This window comes from Notothenia rossii (assembly GCF_949606895.1).
Source record: "Notothenia rossii genome assembly, chromosome: 1".
In the NCBI taxonomy this organism is placed as follows: Eukaryota; Metazoa; Chordata; class Actinopteri; order Perciformes; family Nototheniidae; genus Notothenia; species Notothenia rossii.
The window spans coordinates 19,697,750-19,712,351 of record NC_136912.1 but is presented as its reverse complement, the minus strand read 5'-3'; the positions used below and the strand labels follow the sequence as shown (position 1 = coordinate 19,712,351).

At 38.4% G+C, this 14,602-nt stretch overlaps 1 protein-coding gene across 3 annotated transcripts in view; it reads left to right on the top strand.

Moving 5' to 3' along the window:
- The window catches only part of palm3 (paralemmin 3), a 31,167-nt gene extending 28,157 nt beyond the window's left edge, over nucleotides 1-3,010 (top strand). For all 3 annotated transcript variants that reach the window (XM_079666074.1, XM_079666072.1, XM_079666073.1), the window contains one exon: nucleotides 1,121-3,010. In XM_079666074.1, coding sequence (XP_079522200.1) covers nucleotides 1,121-2,028 — 908 coding nt within the window. In that variant the 3' untranslated portion in view covers nucleotides 2,029-3,010. The remainder of the gene's footprint in view (nucleotides 1-1,120) is intronic.
- Nucleotides 3,011-14,602: the final 11,592 nt, after the last annotated feature.

Genomic DNA, 14,602 nt, shown 5'->3' with positions numbered 1-14,602 from the left:
TCATAAAATACACTCAGACATGCATCACGATATTCTCATAAAGCTCACGTACAAAGCAGAATGATCCAGAAACAAAGGAAAGGAATCCTTCACATGTTTCATTTCAATTCTTATTGATGTCAACATGTCTCATCACTTTGAACCTGACATTTCATTTTCTTTCCGGTCTTTCTCTTGTTAATTCTTATTTAATCTTCTTCCTTCCCCTACCCCTTAAAGACCATGAAGTAATTTATAATGTATACATAAGCTGATATTAAGAAATGAGCATTACAAAGGAAAGAGTGGCACCCTCATACCTATTCTTCACAAAAGTTCATACATGCTGTTATGAATATTTACGCATGTTGTATAAGATTGTGCATATATATTTATGCTAATAAGAAGTCAAGTGCATAACTTGCACTTTTAGAGGGCAGCGGATACGCTGACGGGCTGCTCAACTAGAGAGTTCTGAAAAGGAAATGATCCAATTGTATTTAAATCATCTGTGCTCTCGCTTGACACTGCTGAATCTATATTTCCTTAAGCGTTCTCTTTACTTTGCTCCTAGTCGATCTGTTGCTTATTTTCAACTTTTGTATAATATGTCTTGTATGTAGTCTTGACGCTAATCTAAATACCTCTTTTTTCAATTTCTTGTTTTGTAGCTTGTCTTTTATAGTAATAAATAACCATTTAAAAGGGGCTGTTACATTCTGCTCTTTAACAAATGGAAGGCTTCTTTCATTAGTATACACTTGCTTCTAACAGTGTTAGAAGTACCCTTTTATTACTTTCTCCAATTTGTATGAATAGGGTTCACCATAGGAGGTAAATGCCTTTTCTTTGTAATGCATTAAGACTAAGAAAGCAGCACCTGCTGTTAAACACATTACACAACATGAATTAGCTGTATTAGGCACTGATACACAATTTCAACATACATTTCAATCAAGTCAAAGTGAGTCAACATGAAGAACAATTAAGGCTGATAATCAGTGTTAATGACTTAGTATTGATTGCCAATTCACATCGTCTACATTCATGAACAGCATTCACTTTTCTAATAAACAAAAGGCACTGTTATCACCCCTTGTACTCACTGTGATATTTATTTGATGTTTCTTTCTTTTTGTAGATGAAGAAGTAAAGGAAAACCTAAGCACACTGCCCGATGAACCGGTAGCTATCATAACCAATGGGGGAGGAAACTTGGAACACATCACTCAGTCCACCACTAATGGAGCCTCTGATGGTGAGATCAGCGTGACATTTGAGCCTGGGTCGAGCCTGGGTGTTTCTGAGGGAGAGCCCGGACAGGGGATAAATGTCAACAACAATGACGAGGAAGAGGAGGAAGAAGGGATTCTGGTGATGAGAGCAGAACGTGTGATCATCACAGATGAAGGGGAAGATGTACCTGAGGATCTAACATCCCAGGACGCTCAGCAGGAGAGCATTCAGACTCCTCTGCCAAATGAAGAAGAATGCAGGGAAACAGAAACTGTCACACAACCAGAGAAGAGTGAGGCAACTGCAGAGGCAAACCTAGCAACTGGTGAAGGAGAAGTGCAGGGAAACCAAAATGGAGAGACAAAAGCAGATGGACAGGACCAAGAACACCTGATCTCAGTGCAGCTGCAGTCCCCAGCCAGCGCTCTAGAGGGCTCCACAGTGGTTTCAGTGCCCGTCTACTCTGAGGGTCAACCCCCCACCCTCACCTTCACCACTGAGGGTGAAGCTGCAATGTCAGCTGAGGAAGTTGAGGCCGAAATTAAAGCTCAAGTCCCTGCCACGCTCCTCGGCCAGTTCCAGGAGGTTTCCCTGGCTGGTTCTCTGGAGAACCTGAGAACGGAGGCACCGCCGAGGGAGCAGGAACCTCTTCTATCGCAGACCAAAGCCCCTGACCCCCGCATAGAGCCAGCAGCAGCAGCAGCAGCAGCAGCAGCTGTCAGCACAGAGACACAGAACCCCCCCAGGTCTGGCCAGGGCGAGGAGACCAGAGCACCCAAACACAAAAGCTGCCAGTGCTGCTCGGTCATGTGAAGAGCTCTTCCTGTGGATCCCCTCCCTCCATAATCAGTCTGTCTTTCTGCTCCTTTAATTCATAACACACTCCTTCCCTTGTCTCTTTGTTTAATTGATTTCTTTTCAAATTAGTCCACAAGCCATTTCCCCTTACCTTCCTCTGTTTTCTGCCCTCATTCCTTTTATTCATCTTGAATCCCACTCTTGAATTTGATGCTCCAAGAGGAAGTGAGCCCTCTCTGATGTAAACACGGGGGAGAGGTATGAGCTGGACTAGTCAGTGTTTAAAGTGCCTTTAGCAGCTTTATACCCAGAACTGTTTAATGATCTTCTCAGACACTGTGGACCAAAATGTGAGCTTTTTTCCCCCTTTTTTTTACACTGAGTTTGATTGATTTTTTCCCTAGTTTGCAGATGAGCCAGCCAATCTACATAGGATCATAAAACCTCTACATATGAAAAAGAAAGTGTTGGAAGCAGGTCAGCAAAAACAGAATACATATGGATTATTTTTTAAACGGTTGTATTAGCATGTCTAATTCATTGTTTTTTTTCATTTAAATATGAGATTTGTCCAAAGATCCAGAGAGGTTCAGAGAGGACATTCATTTAATTTAATGCCTTTAAAGCTGAATTATTATTGATTTTGCTCTTTTAGTAAAGATAATTTTAATCCAAGTATAGGGCCTGAACATTTTATTTATACAGGTTTTGACAATATACAGACTGATAGTATGAAATGGTCTAATTCCTAAACGGCGTGCACCACTGAATATTGTGTGACATGTTTCAGTTTTAAAAGAGAGTTGCCTGGAAGTATGAATTTTGTATTTTCACCAGATGTGCTTTTCAAAGAGAGGCTCCAAGGCTCCTGAGAAAGCTCTGTGCATGATGTATAAACTGTAGACAGAAACACGTGGATTTGAGAGTGTCTGAGCTGTCAGCTTTGAAATGATTTGCTGAATGGTTTAACGATTAAACTGACATTTGTGATACATTGCTTGGTGTACTTGATGTTTTTACAGCCTTTTTGCACTCCGAACAGTGGCATTTTTTCTGAATAAATAACACCGCTCGTGCAAAGACCAAAACACTATATTATGTTTAACCATTAATCTTTTATTTTTCTGATTCCTAAACCAGGAACAACTGGTTTATACAATAATATAATATAAAACTCTTGCAAATGTAACAAAATGGGAGTCCGCAGCCTGCCTCAGACATTTCTCTACACATGCAGCTTTAGTTGTGGTAAATGTCAGAAAATAAACTAGAACTGACAGGGTCTGAAAGAGCAGGATCACATGGACTGAACTCATGAGGTGATGACCTGGTGTTCACTGCACTGAGTTTTCTTTTTAAAAGGTCCTCCAGTCATGCGAGTACATGAAGCTCCAAACTGCCTGGGGGCCCTTGTGGTCGGTCCATGGCTAACACACAGCCATCTCAAGAGCCAAAGCCTGGGTTTTGGAGGAAAGAGAAGGAAAAAAATCTGCAGTTCAGTGTGTTAAATGTTTTATTCATGCCTTAGAAATCACTTTTCTTCATAAATATAAAATCTTCATAATACAATTTCTAACATTTGGTTGGTGGTATTTTCAGATTACACGCAATTAGAGTCTAATTTTAAGTATAAAAACAATGAATCTTAATTGTCCGATTGTGTTTTGGCTGTTGAGTTAGCGGGCATTGTCCTTTGCTCTTTTAACAGCAAAGGATAACTGGGGATAAACAAGCGTTGGGAAAACAATGTCAGGTATTGCACAACTGGAACTTTCTGGTGCATGTTCCCCATGAAACTGGATGGTTTTAGTTTAAACCGCTGTGCCAGTGAATTGAGTTATAGGGAGTGCATTAGCTTGTGTTGATCAAGGAACTCCATGCCGCAGTCTCTTCAAAAGGCTTTGGGACGTGATATATGTTCAAATGTGTATATAAAATGAAAATATTCAGTGTGTGTGATTGCTTTTAGTCAAATGTGTGCTGAGATTCTACTGCACTCAGATGTTACTTTAAGTACAACCGAGAACTTGAGATGCCTGTGAAGCCTGCATCAATAACAAACTGGCTATTGTTTTTACATCATTTTTTAAAATGAAAAATATGTCTCTATTGTCTTATCCTCAGCTAAATCTGATAGATTACTCACAAAGGGAAACTTGTTTTCCTATACTCCATCCTATGAGTTTCCTTTAATATTGTTTGATATAATAACAACAATAAATATATTTGATGCAGCCGCCTCAGATGTAAACAAATGAAAAAAGTAATTAAAAATCAATTCTGTTAGTGTCCCTGAGCGGATTAGGTTAATCTCTCTTACCAAAAATGTAATTTCCTTATATATTTGCAATTGAATCAGTGCAGTTACAAATATTGTCAAGGCTCACACACTAACGCTTGTGAGGATTCACAACAAAGCAGATAATATAGCAAGCAGCATCCTGTTCCAGGCTTCTTGTTTAGCTGACCAGTAATACATTCTCTTAACATGATTTTATTTCAAAACAGGCTGACATTTTGACAAGCCACAGTAAAAAGGTATAAATAATACATGTAAAGATGTGATATGATTGAAGCACACATTGTAGTGTTGTTCCATCCACAGCTCTAGTAAAGTCCTTCAATATCTCAAGGCAAATTGTACCTGATAGATCTCATTCACTTTGAAATAGTTATATGTTGTATGCTGCAACTCATTTCCAGAATTTACCAACCACGAACTTGCAGAATGCCAAACAAACTTTAAAGAAGGTTTTGAAAATCCCTTACCTTACCTGCACTAAATTGAGTTTAGATTATATGACTGACCATGAACCCACAACTAAAGATAAGAGAGAACAAACAGTAACTTTTTTATTCATTTCACAGTCACTAAGTCAACAGGTAGTGACCATAGCACTAGAAACGCGTCTTTCACAGACTCAGTTTCAGTTACACACCACGGTGCAACTGATACCTTAAATAAATAACCATACAGCAAGACATCAGACGGACATGTTTGCTATTTTTGCATTCGTTCTCTGTTTGGTGGCTGTGAGCCATTCAGCTCCTCTCGTCTGTGAAGACGTGCTCCGGCCTTTGGTTGGGCTGTATAACGAAGATGTGGATGGAAAATGGACTTTAGTTGCAGGAAGTCTGAATGACAGTGCAGCCGCAGACGACCTAAAAAGAAGAAAGAGCGTACCGACTGACCTCCACAATTCCACAAATACGGAAGGGAACCGTGTTGGTGACCTATGCCAGGTGGATTCCCACATCCCAATCGAAGAACATTTGTTTACAATTAAGGCAGCGCCCTATAACTTTACTTGGAACTTCTACCAATCGACCTGTCCAGACTGTGTGCTGTTGAGGTTGAAATCAGCACCGAGTAAGTCAGTAGACATGTACCTGTTGAGCAAGAGAAGGGAGGTGGACCAGAAAGAGATGGATGACTTCAGAGCTCAGGTGGAGTGTCTGCACTTGCCTCCACCTTTCATAATAGCTCCAACCAAGGAGGTTTGTCCAGAGAAGACTGCCAGCAAACCAGCTGCCAATGCTGAAGAAACAGCAGAGGGACTAAAGTCTAGAGACTTTGGTTAATGTTGTCTTTTCACGAAGTGTGAATACATGTTGATGCATTTCAGTCTCAGTCCATCAGAGAAAAAATAAAGGATTTTTAAAGTGTGAGTTGTTTTGAGTTGAGTGTACTTTTTCAAACCGTCTTGAAAGGGCTAGCTTAACATCCTGTATCATCATCATCATCATCATCATCATCATCATCATCATCATCATCATCATCATCATCATCATCATCATCATATACAGTCTTTGTGAGGTGCATATATAAACACAACACATTGACAAAACAGTAGTTCCCAACCCTTTTGACTTTTGATCCATTATGAAACGTGTATTTGGGATCCTTTGTCACACCAAAGATACATTTTCACACTTGACTTATCTTCACTTGTCCAGAATATATTGGTAGAGAGGGAAAAGGAACAGATCTTTTTTTTGTATCTCTCTTGATGTGTTTGGGTCTTGTTTTACTAAATGAAATGATTAAATGTTTACATTTCATTGTTTAAGACTTTTAACAATTTTTTGATCAAGCTCAATTGTCAAAAACACCCTACAACATTTGTATTTACACCATGAATAAGTCATGGGCTTATTTACTCTCAGTGTGTGAAAGAATATTTCACATTATGAATCAAAAGTATTCCATTGTGTTTGTTGCAAGGTGCTAACAGCATTTATGCTGTTGAGTTAGCAGAAGCAGACATGTCCCTTCGTTCTTTCAACAGCAAGGACAACTAACGTGAATTAGCAAACATTACAGAAACAATTTCCAGTATTGCGGACCGGGGATCTGATGCATTTTCAATATTTAGTTTACAACCATACAGTAGGTAGGTAAGGGAGGTCCAAATATCCTCAGAAAATTAAGTTTAGTTTAATGATTCCACCAAAACAACAATGCATATTATGGAGCTCATTATGTGAGCCAATATGACTCAAACAGTTCTATTGACTGATTTAAAAAATATCTGAGTTTCATTGAAATCTCTAAAATCTAACATGTACAGTAAGATGAGTAAGAAATACCATATGTAAATTATCACAGTGTTAAAATAATAGTTTTTTACTAAGAAAACAGGAGGAGTCTACTCTCATCATTGTGCAACTGGATTTCTTTGATTTGCCACTACAATTCAAAAGCTTTGATCGTGTAGTTACCCTCATTTCACAATCACAGAATCCACAGGGGAAAGGAGACTCTGCTCTCTGGTATTTTCTGTATTGTGAAAACTGAGGTGTCTGAAATAACTTTAAAACCAGCAAGACCTTTTCATTAGCCAAATTATTTGTACCAAACAACATTGTGACTGGCTGAGGTATTTCAGGGACTTCAAGGGACACAATATGTTTCTTGCTGTGGGAGCCATGGCTCTTCTCTGCCTGGTGTCTGTGAGCCATTCAGCTCCTCTGGGTTGTGAACACTTGCTCCGGCCTTTGCACCAGCTGGATCCTCGTCCGTTGGAGGGAAGATGGGCTTTAGTTGCAGGCAGTCTGAGTCATCTCCCGTACTTGGATCGATTCAAACAAAGAGATAGTGCCGCTGTGAACTTCTCCAGCAACACCAGTGACACTAACATTTCCTACTCTCGCAGCATCCGGTTAGATAATAAGTGTCTGTATCATTCCTACAACATCTCCCTGGAAGGCAGCAGCTTCACGTACGATGGGACTGATAAAAGCAACCTCACCGTAAACTTCGTCCATTCGTCCTGTCAAGACTGCCTGCTGATGCGCATGGATGTGGAGTCTGGCAAGAGGCAGCATTTGTACCTGTTCAGCAGGAGGAGGGAGGTGGAGCAGGAGGAGATGGAGGAGTTCAGAGCTCAGGTGGAGTGTCTGAACATGCCTCCACCTGTTGTGATGGATGCTCACAAAGAGCTTTGTCCAGGAGCTCAAACTGAAGAGAAACATGAGGGACAGAGGGACTGAAAACATTAACAAGATAATTAATGTTTGGATCAATGATATATAAAAATTAGCAGTGAGAGATTATTTGTTGGAATAAATCACACCTATTTCTTCACCTTTTTACTCATCTGTATTAAATTGCTTTTTAAGGTCCTACACTTCAGAAGAGTCTGTCAACCTGTTTTATATCGTTTTGCAAATCCTGTTTCAAAAAATGATGCATTCCCCCTTTGATACATCCCTTCCTTTTCGCATGGTGCATCAATCCTGCAATAACAATCTTTGTGTTGTTGTCATGTCTCACAAATAGAACATTTCCTCTAAGTAACTGGAATCAGTCTCTTGACTAAAGTTTGAAAATAAATATAGAAACAAGTCAATACATTTACATATTTAGATGTTAAATATTCTGTAATCTTTAGGAGCCAGTGTTCCAGATTGGAGGTCTTGTTTTTTATTTCTCTGTCATATTCACCTAATACCATTTAAGTATATAGACATTCATACTAGTCTACTTTTTAAAACACATTTTCTTAACCTTTGTATAATAATATGCAGATATCTTTAAAAAAGCTCACTCCAAAGGCTTCTCAGCTCATCACACATTTTTCTTCCACACAGGAAAGAGCAGAAAATACTTCATGTTGCTCTTGTCTCTTTCAATTACTGTGGGCAAAGGACAAGGCGGTGGAATGTTGATCTGGTTTCTAATGCAAACACTGTTTTATTCCAAGAAAATGTCGTATAGATAGATAACCAAAAACAACTCAAATTGGCTGAGAGCCAAAATAGTCAAGTAAATAAGAAAGACAAATATATTTTGAATATTTATGCAGTTTATTATTATATTCCTACATGCAAAGTTAGCTCAATATTCACATGGTGCATCAATCCTTAAATAACAATCTTTATGTTGTCATGTCTCACAAATAAAACCAAACATTTCCTCTAAGTAACTGGAATCAGTCTCTTGACTAAGGTTTGAAAATAAATATAGAAACAGGTCAGTAATTTTACATAAGATGTAAAATCTAATTATTAGGATCAGTGTTGAAGATTGGAGGTCTCTTATTGTCTCTGTCATATTCACCACATACCATTCAAGTATCTACACATTCATACTAGTCTACTTTTTAAAATACGTTTTCTTAACCATGCCTTGCAGATAACTTTAATAAAGCTCATTCCAAAGGCTTCTCTTCTCAGCTCATCACACATTTTTCTTCCACACATGGAAGAGCAGAAAATACTTCATGTTGTCCTTGTCTCTTTTAATGAATGTGGGCAAAGGAAAAGGTTGTGGAATCTTGATCTGATTTCTAATGCAAACACTGTTTAATTCCAAGAAAATGTTGTATACTGTATAGATAACCAAAAACAACGACTCAAACTGGCAGAGAGACAAAATAGTAAAGTAAATATATATATATATATTTTTTAATATTTAGGCACAGTTTATGATTATATTCTTACATGCAAAGTTAGCTCAATACTTTCGCAACCTTGATAATACATGTTGACTCCCAGATATGCAAAGTTTACAATCAATTGGCGACTTAAAGCCACCTTTATTGTAAATTACCATATTTGTAAAATACAGACAGGGAGATTGAAGGGCTGTTTCTCAGGATCCGAACGGATACAAATTAAAATATCTAAAGAATATGTAGATAAATACATGCACTCCTATACACCGACTTATATACATACATAATTAAACAAAGACACATAATGTATACTAATACCCACATTAAGAAGCACAGACAATATATCAAATTAATAACAGTCACTAATAAATGGATGAAGATGAATATATGACAAAATAATAATATAATAATAAAATATGTACAGTAGTGAAAATGATTGTCCATAGCAGCGTAGTTAAAGTGTCTGGTGCTGGATGTGTGTCTGGATTTGTATTAATTACTAAAATACCATGAGAAAATAAATATATTATTTCATTCCAAGACCACAACGTTAAAGTCTGTGAAATAATGTGGAATTGCATTTTATAGAATTATTTTAGTACATAACACAACATTTGGAAAATCTGAATAAAAAAATGTAGAACTTGCACAATTGCCAATCAATTAGACTCCAAAAGTTATACAACGAAAACACCACAGTTTCAGTAAAAGTGATTCAACCAGTGTAAATATGTAATAGTCCCAGCACTCCAAAAATTCCCTCATTTCACAACCAGAGGAAAAGAGGACTCTGCCCTTTGGCATTGGCAGTATTATTAAACTGGAGGTCTCACTATAAAATCAGCCTGGCATTTTCACCATCCTAATCTGAGTTATTCAGTGTTGCTTGCGGACAAAACAAAAGACAGCAGACAGTATTTCAGAACATAAAGCCATGTTTGCTGTGAATGTCATCACCCTCCTGTGTCTGATGTCTGTGAGCCATGCAGCTCCTCTGGGTTGTGAAGACTTGCTCCGGCCTTTGGATCAGCTGGATGCTCGTCATTTGGAGGGAAGACGGGTTTTAGTTATCGGCGGTATGTGCGACCTATTACATGTCGAGAGATTCAAAAGCAGAGACAGTGCCAGCCTTAACTTTGCCAATGCCAGCGAAAGCTCCAAGATGTCCTTGACTCGCATCTTTGGTTTTGGTGACAGCTGTCAATATATGCACTCCAACATCACACTAGGAGAAAGCAGCTTCACCTACGATCAGAGCAACCACACTGTGAGGTTCCTCCACACTTCCTGTCCAGACTGTCTGGTGATGCGCTTTGACAACGAGTCGCAGAAAACCCTGCGTTTGTACCTGTTCAGCAGGAGGAGAGAGGTGGAGCAGGAGAAGGTGGAGGAGTTCAGAGCTCAGGTGGAGTGTCTGAAGTTGCTTCCACCTGTTATGATGGATCCTACCAAAGAGCTTTGTCCAGAGCAGAGCGATCGTCATTCAGCAGCTTCTGAAGACTGATGGGAAACAACAGCCTGAGATACTTTGCCTCATGATCATTGACGATATTGGGTCAATAAAGTGTCAATAAAACTAAAATATTTCAATGTCATTTTTTTCTTTTTTTTAATGAGAGGTATCTTTTCCCCACCTCATAATCACATTTTTAAATGTATTTTCAAATATGACAATGAGGCTCGATCTGAGTTGCACAAATCTCCCAGTATTAGATTAGGACAAGGCCTCTATTATCAGCCTTGGTTTGCATATTTATATTTAAAAAAATCATACACACATCCAGCTGTAGAATTGCACTTTATTCATTCATGAAATTATTGAATGCATTCACAATTCAAATAAAATTGATCCTGGGACTTCATAAATGTTTAGAGACTTGAATATTGTATTGTGTTTGATTCCTGAAGAGGCTGTGTTCTTAGTTAAAAAGAGAATCTATAATGTTAATAATTGTTAGTTGTAGTCCTAATCCCGCTCATAAGGAAATAACACAATACTTATTTATGCTCTCTACTGTATTTCTCTAACACATAGGCAAGAGATTATTGCACATTCAGAGGTTAATGGAGTTATTCCAATGCAAACATTGATATTTCCCCGAAAAAAATCGAACGTTCTTTCATTGCAACAATAACGGGGATTACAGCTAATGGATAACTACGTTTTTTTGCAAAACTGTAGTCTCTTGCAAGTTGTACTATAAAACCAACTCGACCCTTGATTGTTTTTTAATGAAGAAGAATCTTTCCCACCTCAGTATCACATTTTGAAATATATTTTTGAAATATAAGAATGAACCTCAGTCATTGATCGGAGAAGTTTCACACACCTCCAATGATAAGATTAGAACAATGCCTCTCTTATCAGCCTTTGTGGTTGAATGGTTTGCATATTTATAAAGTCATATTCTAGCTGTAGAAATTGCACTTCATTAATTCATGGGAGTTTGTATTGCATGCAGTTCAAATAAAAACCTGACAGATCCTAATAAGGAACTTTGTCTGAAACAAAACACAAGTTATCAAGTAGGGACAAAAGGCCTGAGAGACATTTTGTTTCAGTGAATTATATTAGCACTTCAAGAATGTTCTTTTAACTGAAAATCAATACATTTTTCATAACAGGAATGTTGGATTTTTGCATTTGGGCACTTTTGACCTTATGCAATACTTTCCTTATGAGCCTCAGGGTCTGGAGGGGTCCGAAAACCAGTCAGTATCTGTTGTGACCACCATTTGCATCACGCAGTGAAACACATCTCCTTCGCATAGAGTTGATCAGGTTGTTGATTGTGGAATGTTGGTCCACTCCTCTTCAATGGCTGTGCGAATTTGCTGGATATTGGCAGGAACTGGAACACGCTGTCGTATACGCCGATCCAGAGCATCCCTAACATGCTCAATGGGTGACATGTTAGGGTTAGGGTTAGGGTTTAACCCTAGGGTTTTCGGACCCCCCCAGACCCCCCCAATAAAGCAAAACTGCACGTTTCAGAGTTGCCTTTTATTATGGCCAGCCTAAGGCACACCTGTGCAATAATCATGCTGTCTAATCAGCATCTTGATACGCCACACCTGTGAGGTGGGATGGATTATCTCGGCAAAGGAGAAGTGCTCACTCTCACAGATTTTTTCGATTTGTGAACAATATTTGAGAGAAATGGTTATTTTGTGTATGTAGAAAATGTTTTAGATCTTTGAGTTCATCTCATGAAAAATGGGAACAAAAAAAAAAGTGTTGCATTTATATTTTTGTTCAGTGTAACTACGCTTTATTTTTTCTTATCGGAACAAGGCTTCATGATATCCTCCACAACAGCTATATAAACACTACAAAACTGATTTTGACAATTTGAGCCAAGTCTTAAGGTCTAAAAAATAAAAGTGTATAATTTGGTGTTAGGGTCTGGGGAGACCCAGCAGAATTGTTTTGGGTGACTGGGTCAAATTTGGCCCAGATTCATTCAATCAAGATTAATCTTTGACTTCTTTGAGTGTTTGGGACTGAGATAAATCATGGGTCAAAATTGACCCGTGAACACCATGAACGGTAACAGCTTTCGAACACAACACAAGGATTAAGAGTAATAACAAATACATGATGATTAAAACATTTTTACTGAAAGTCTGCACTGCTGCTTCAGTTTCAGGGTTCTGGTGTTGTTCATGGTGCTCTGTCACACTGCATCACTCACTGGGACACCTGAACGGAGGCTACTATCAATGTTACTTATAAGTAACACATTTGCATTAACTACTATTGATCTGAAAGCATTTCCTGGAAACATACATGTATACAGTGATACCCAAACGTTATAAATAATGCAATAACACTGATATATTTGTACACTTTATCTCTCACATAAGTGAACAAATGTAATGTAAGCCCATAGATCTCTTGCTTCCTTTACATACAGTGCATTGTACAGAATGAATGAATTATTTCCGTTAAGTAAAACAAGAATGGCATATAACACAGGAAACATTATGTGTTTTCTCTGACTTATTGGAACTAGTCTTTAGAATAATAGTTTTAAAGTTAAAGTAGAAAGTGACTACTACATTTACATATTCAAATGTCATATTGTGTGTACTTCTTAAGAGCCAGGGTTGAACACTGGAGGAGTCTTATCTCTTTTTTTCAGTGTCATTCACTACACATCCCTACGAATCAATGTAATTTATAATACGCTAGTGACAAAGACTCTATGAAATAATATATAAATAATAAGGCTTTATCTCAGCTCATCCCATATTTTTTTCTACCAAGGCAAGAACAGAAAATACTTAATTTTGTCCTTGACTCTGTATAACATCAAACAATGTGTTATTTCCGGTAAACACCTGAAGTGAGAGAGAACCAAAAAACAGTACAACTAGTTTTTGAACTTTTTATTGCACAATACAGAAATACACAGTCAGGATCATTCACTTGTACTGTGTTGCAATACTGGACATTCTTGATCCAAGTTGAACTATAAAAATGGAGAGCCCATATAAACCAGCTCCATTCTTGGTGAGAGCTAACAACAGAGCCACTGATCGAAAGCAGAGTTCTCTAAATCATCACAGAATCTGTATAATTGCAACATGTTTGCTTTGTTGGCCAGTGTTCTCCTCTGCTTGCTGTCCGGGAGCCAATCAGCTCCTATGGTCTGTGAAAGACTGGTCCATCCTTTGGGTCAGCTGGATCCACATCATTTTGAGGGAGGATGGGCTCTAGTAGCAGGAAGTCTCAACCACGCACCATCCATGGAGGCCCTGAAGCTGAGAGACAGCATCACTATGTTCTTCTCCAACTCAGGTGAAGCTCCCGACTTCTCTTACACGCAAATCAACCGCTTTGGTGATCAATGCCAGTACCTACACTACAACATCACCGTCGAGGGCAGCGCCTTCACCTTCAATGTGGGGAATCGCTTCAACCTCACCGGGGACTTCCTCTATACTTCCTGTCCAGACTGTGTCGTTATGCGGTGGATTGTGCAGTCAAGTAAGAGGAGATCTATGGACCTGTATCTGCTGAGCAGGAGGAGGGAGGTGGAGCAGAAGGAGTTGGAGGAGTTCAGGCATCAGCTGAACTGTTATGGGCTGCCTACACCTGTTGTGATGGATCCAACTAAGGAGTCCTGTCCAGACCGACCTGAGAGCGAACCGACAGCAGCAACAGAAGCTCAGGTTGAGGAGAAAACTGAGGAACAAAAGGCCTGAGGGACTTCGGCACATTTGTTCATGATATTCTGTCACGCAGTATAGGAATTAAGTATGACTGAATTGCTTGGTGCTTTGTTAAGATTGAAAATGTCCACATATATTTATTTTGATATTAGGGCTTATAGATCAATAAAATAAGTACATATTTATTTGGCATGGAGATATTTCACCCAAAATCAATTTCTTGAATGCAACGCATGACATGATGAATCTCACTTTCTATTCATACCTGTGTTTTCATTTAGCAAATGTAATGCAGCAGACAGAAAAATCTGTTTTCTTTCTTTAAATATGTGGACATCTCAGTGTTTTTCTCAAAATGTTCTGTCATGATTACAAAATAATAAAAAACATGTTCAAAAACTAATGCTGAATACTTGTACAATCTGTTAATAAGTAAATAAATATACAGTAAATGAACATATCAGTGTGCTGTAAAATACATCTTAAACTAAACTCTTTATGTAATTCATTTG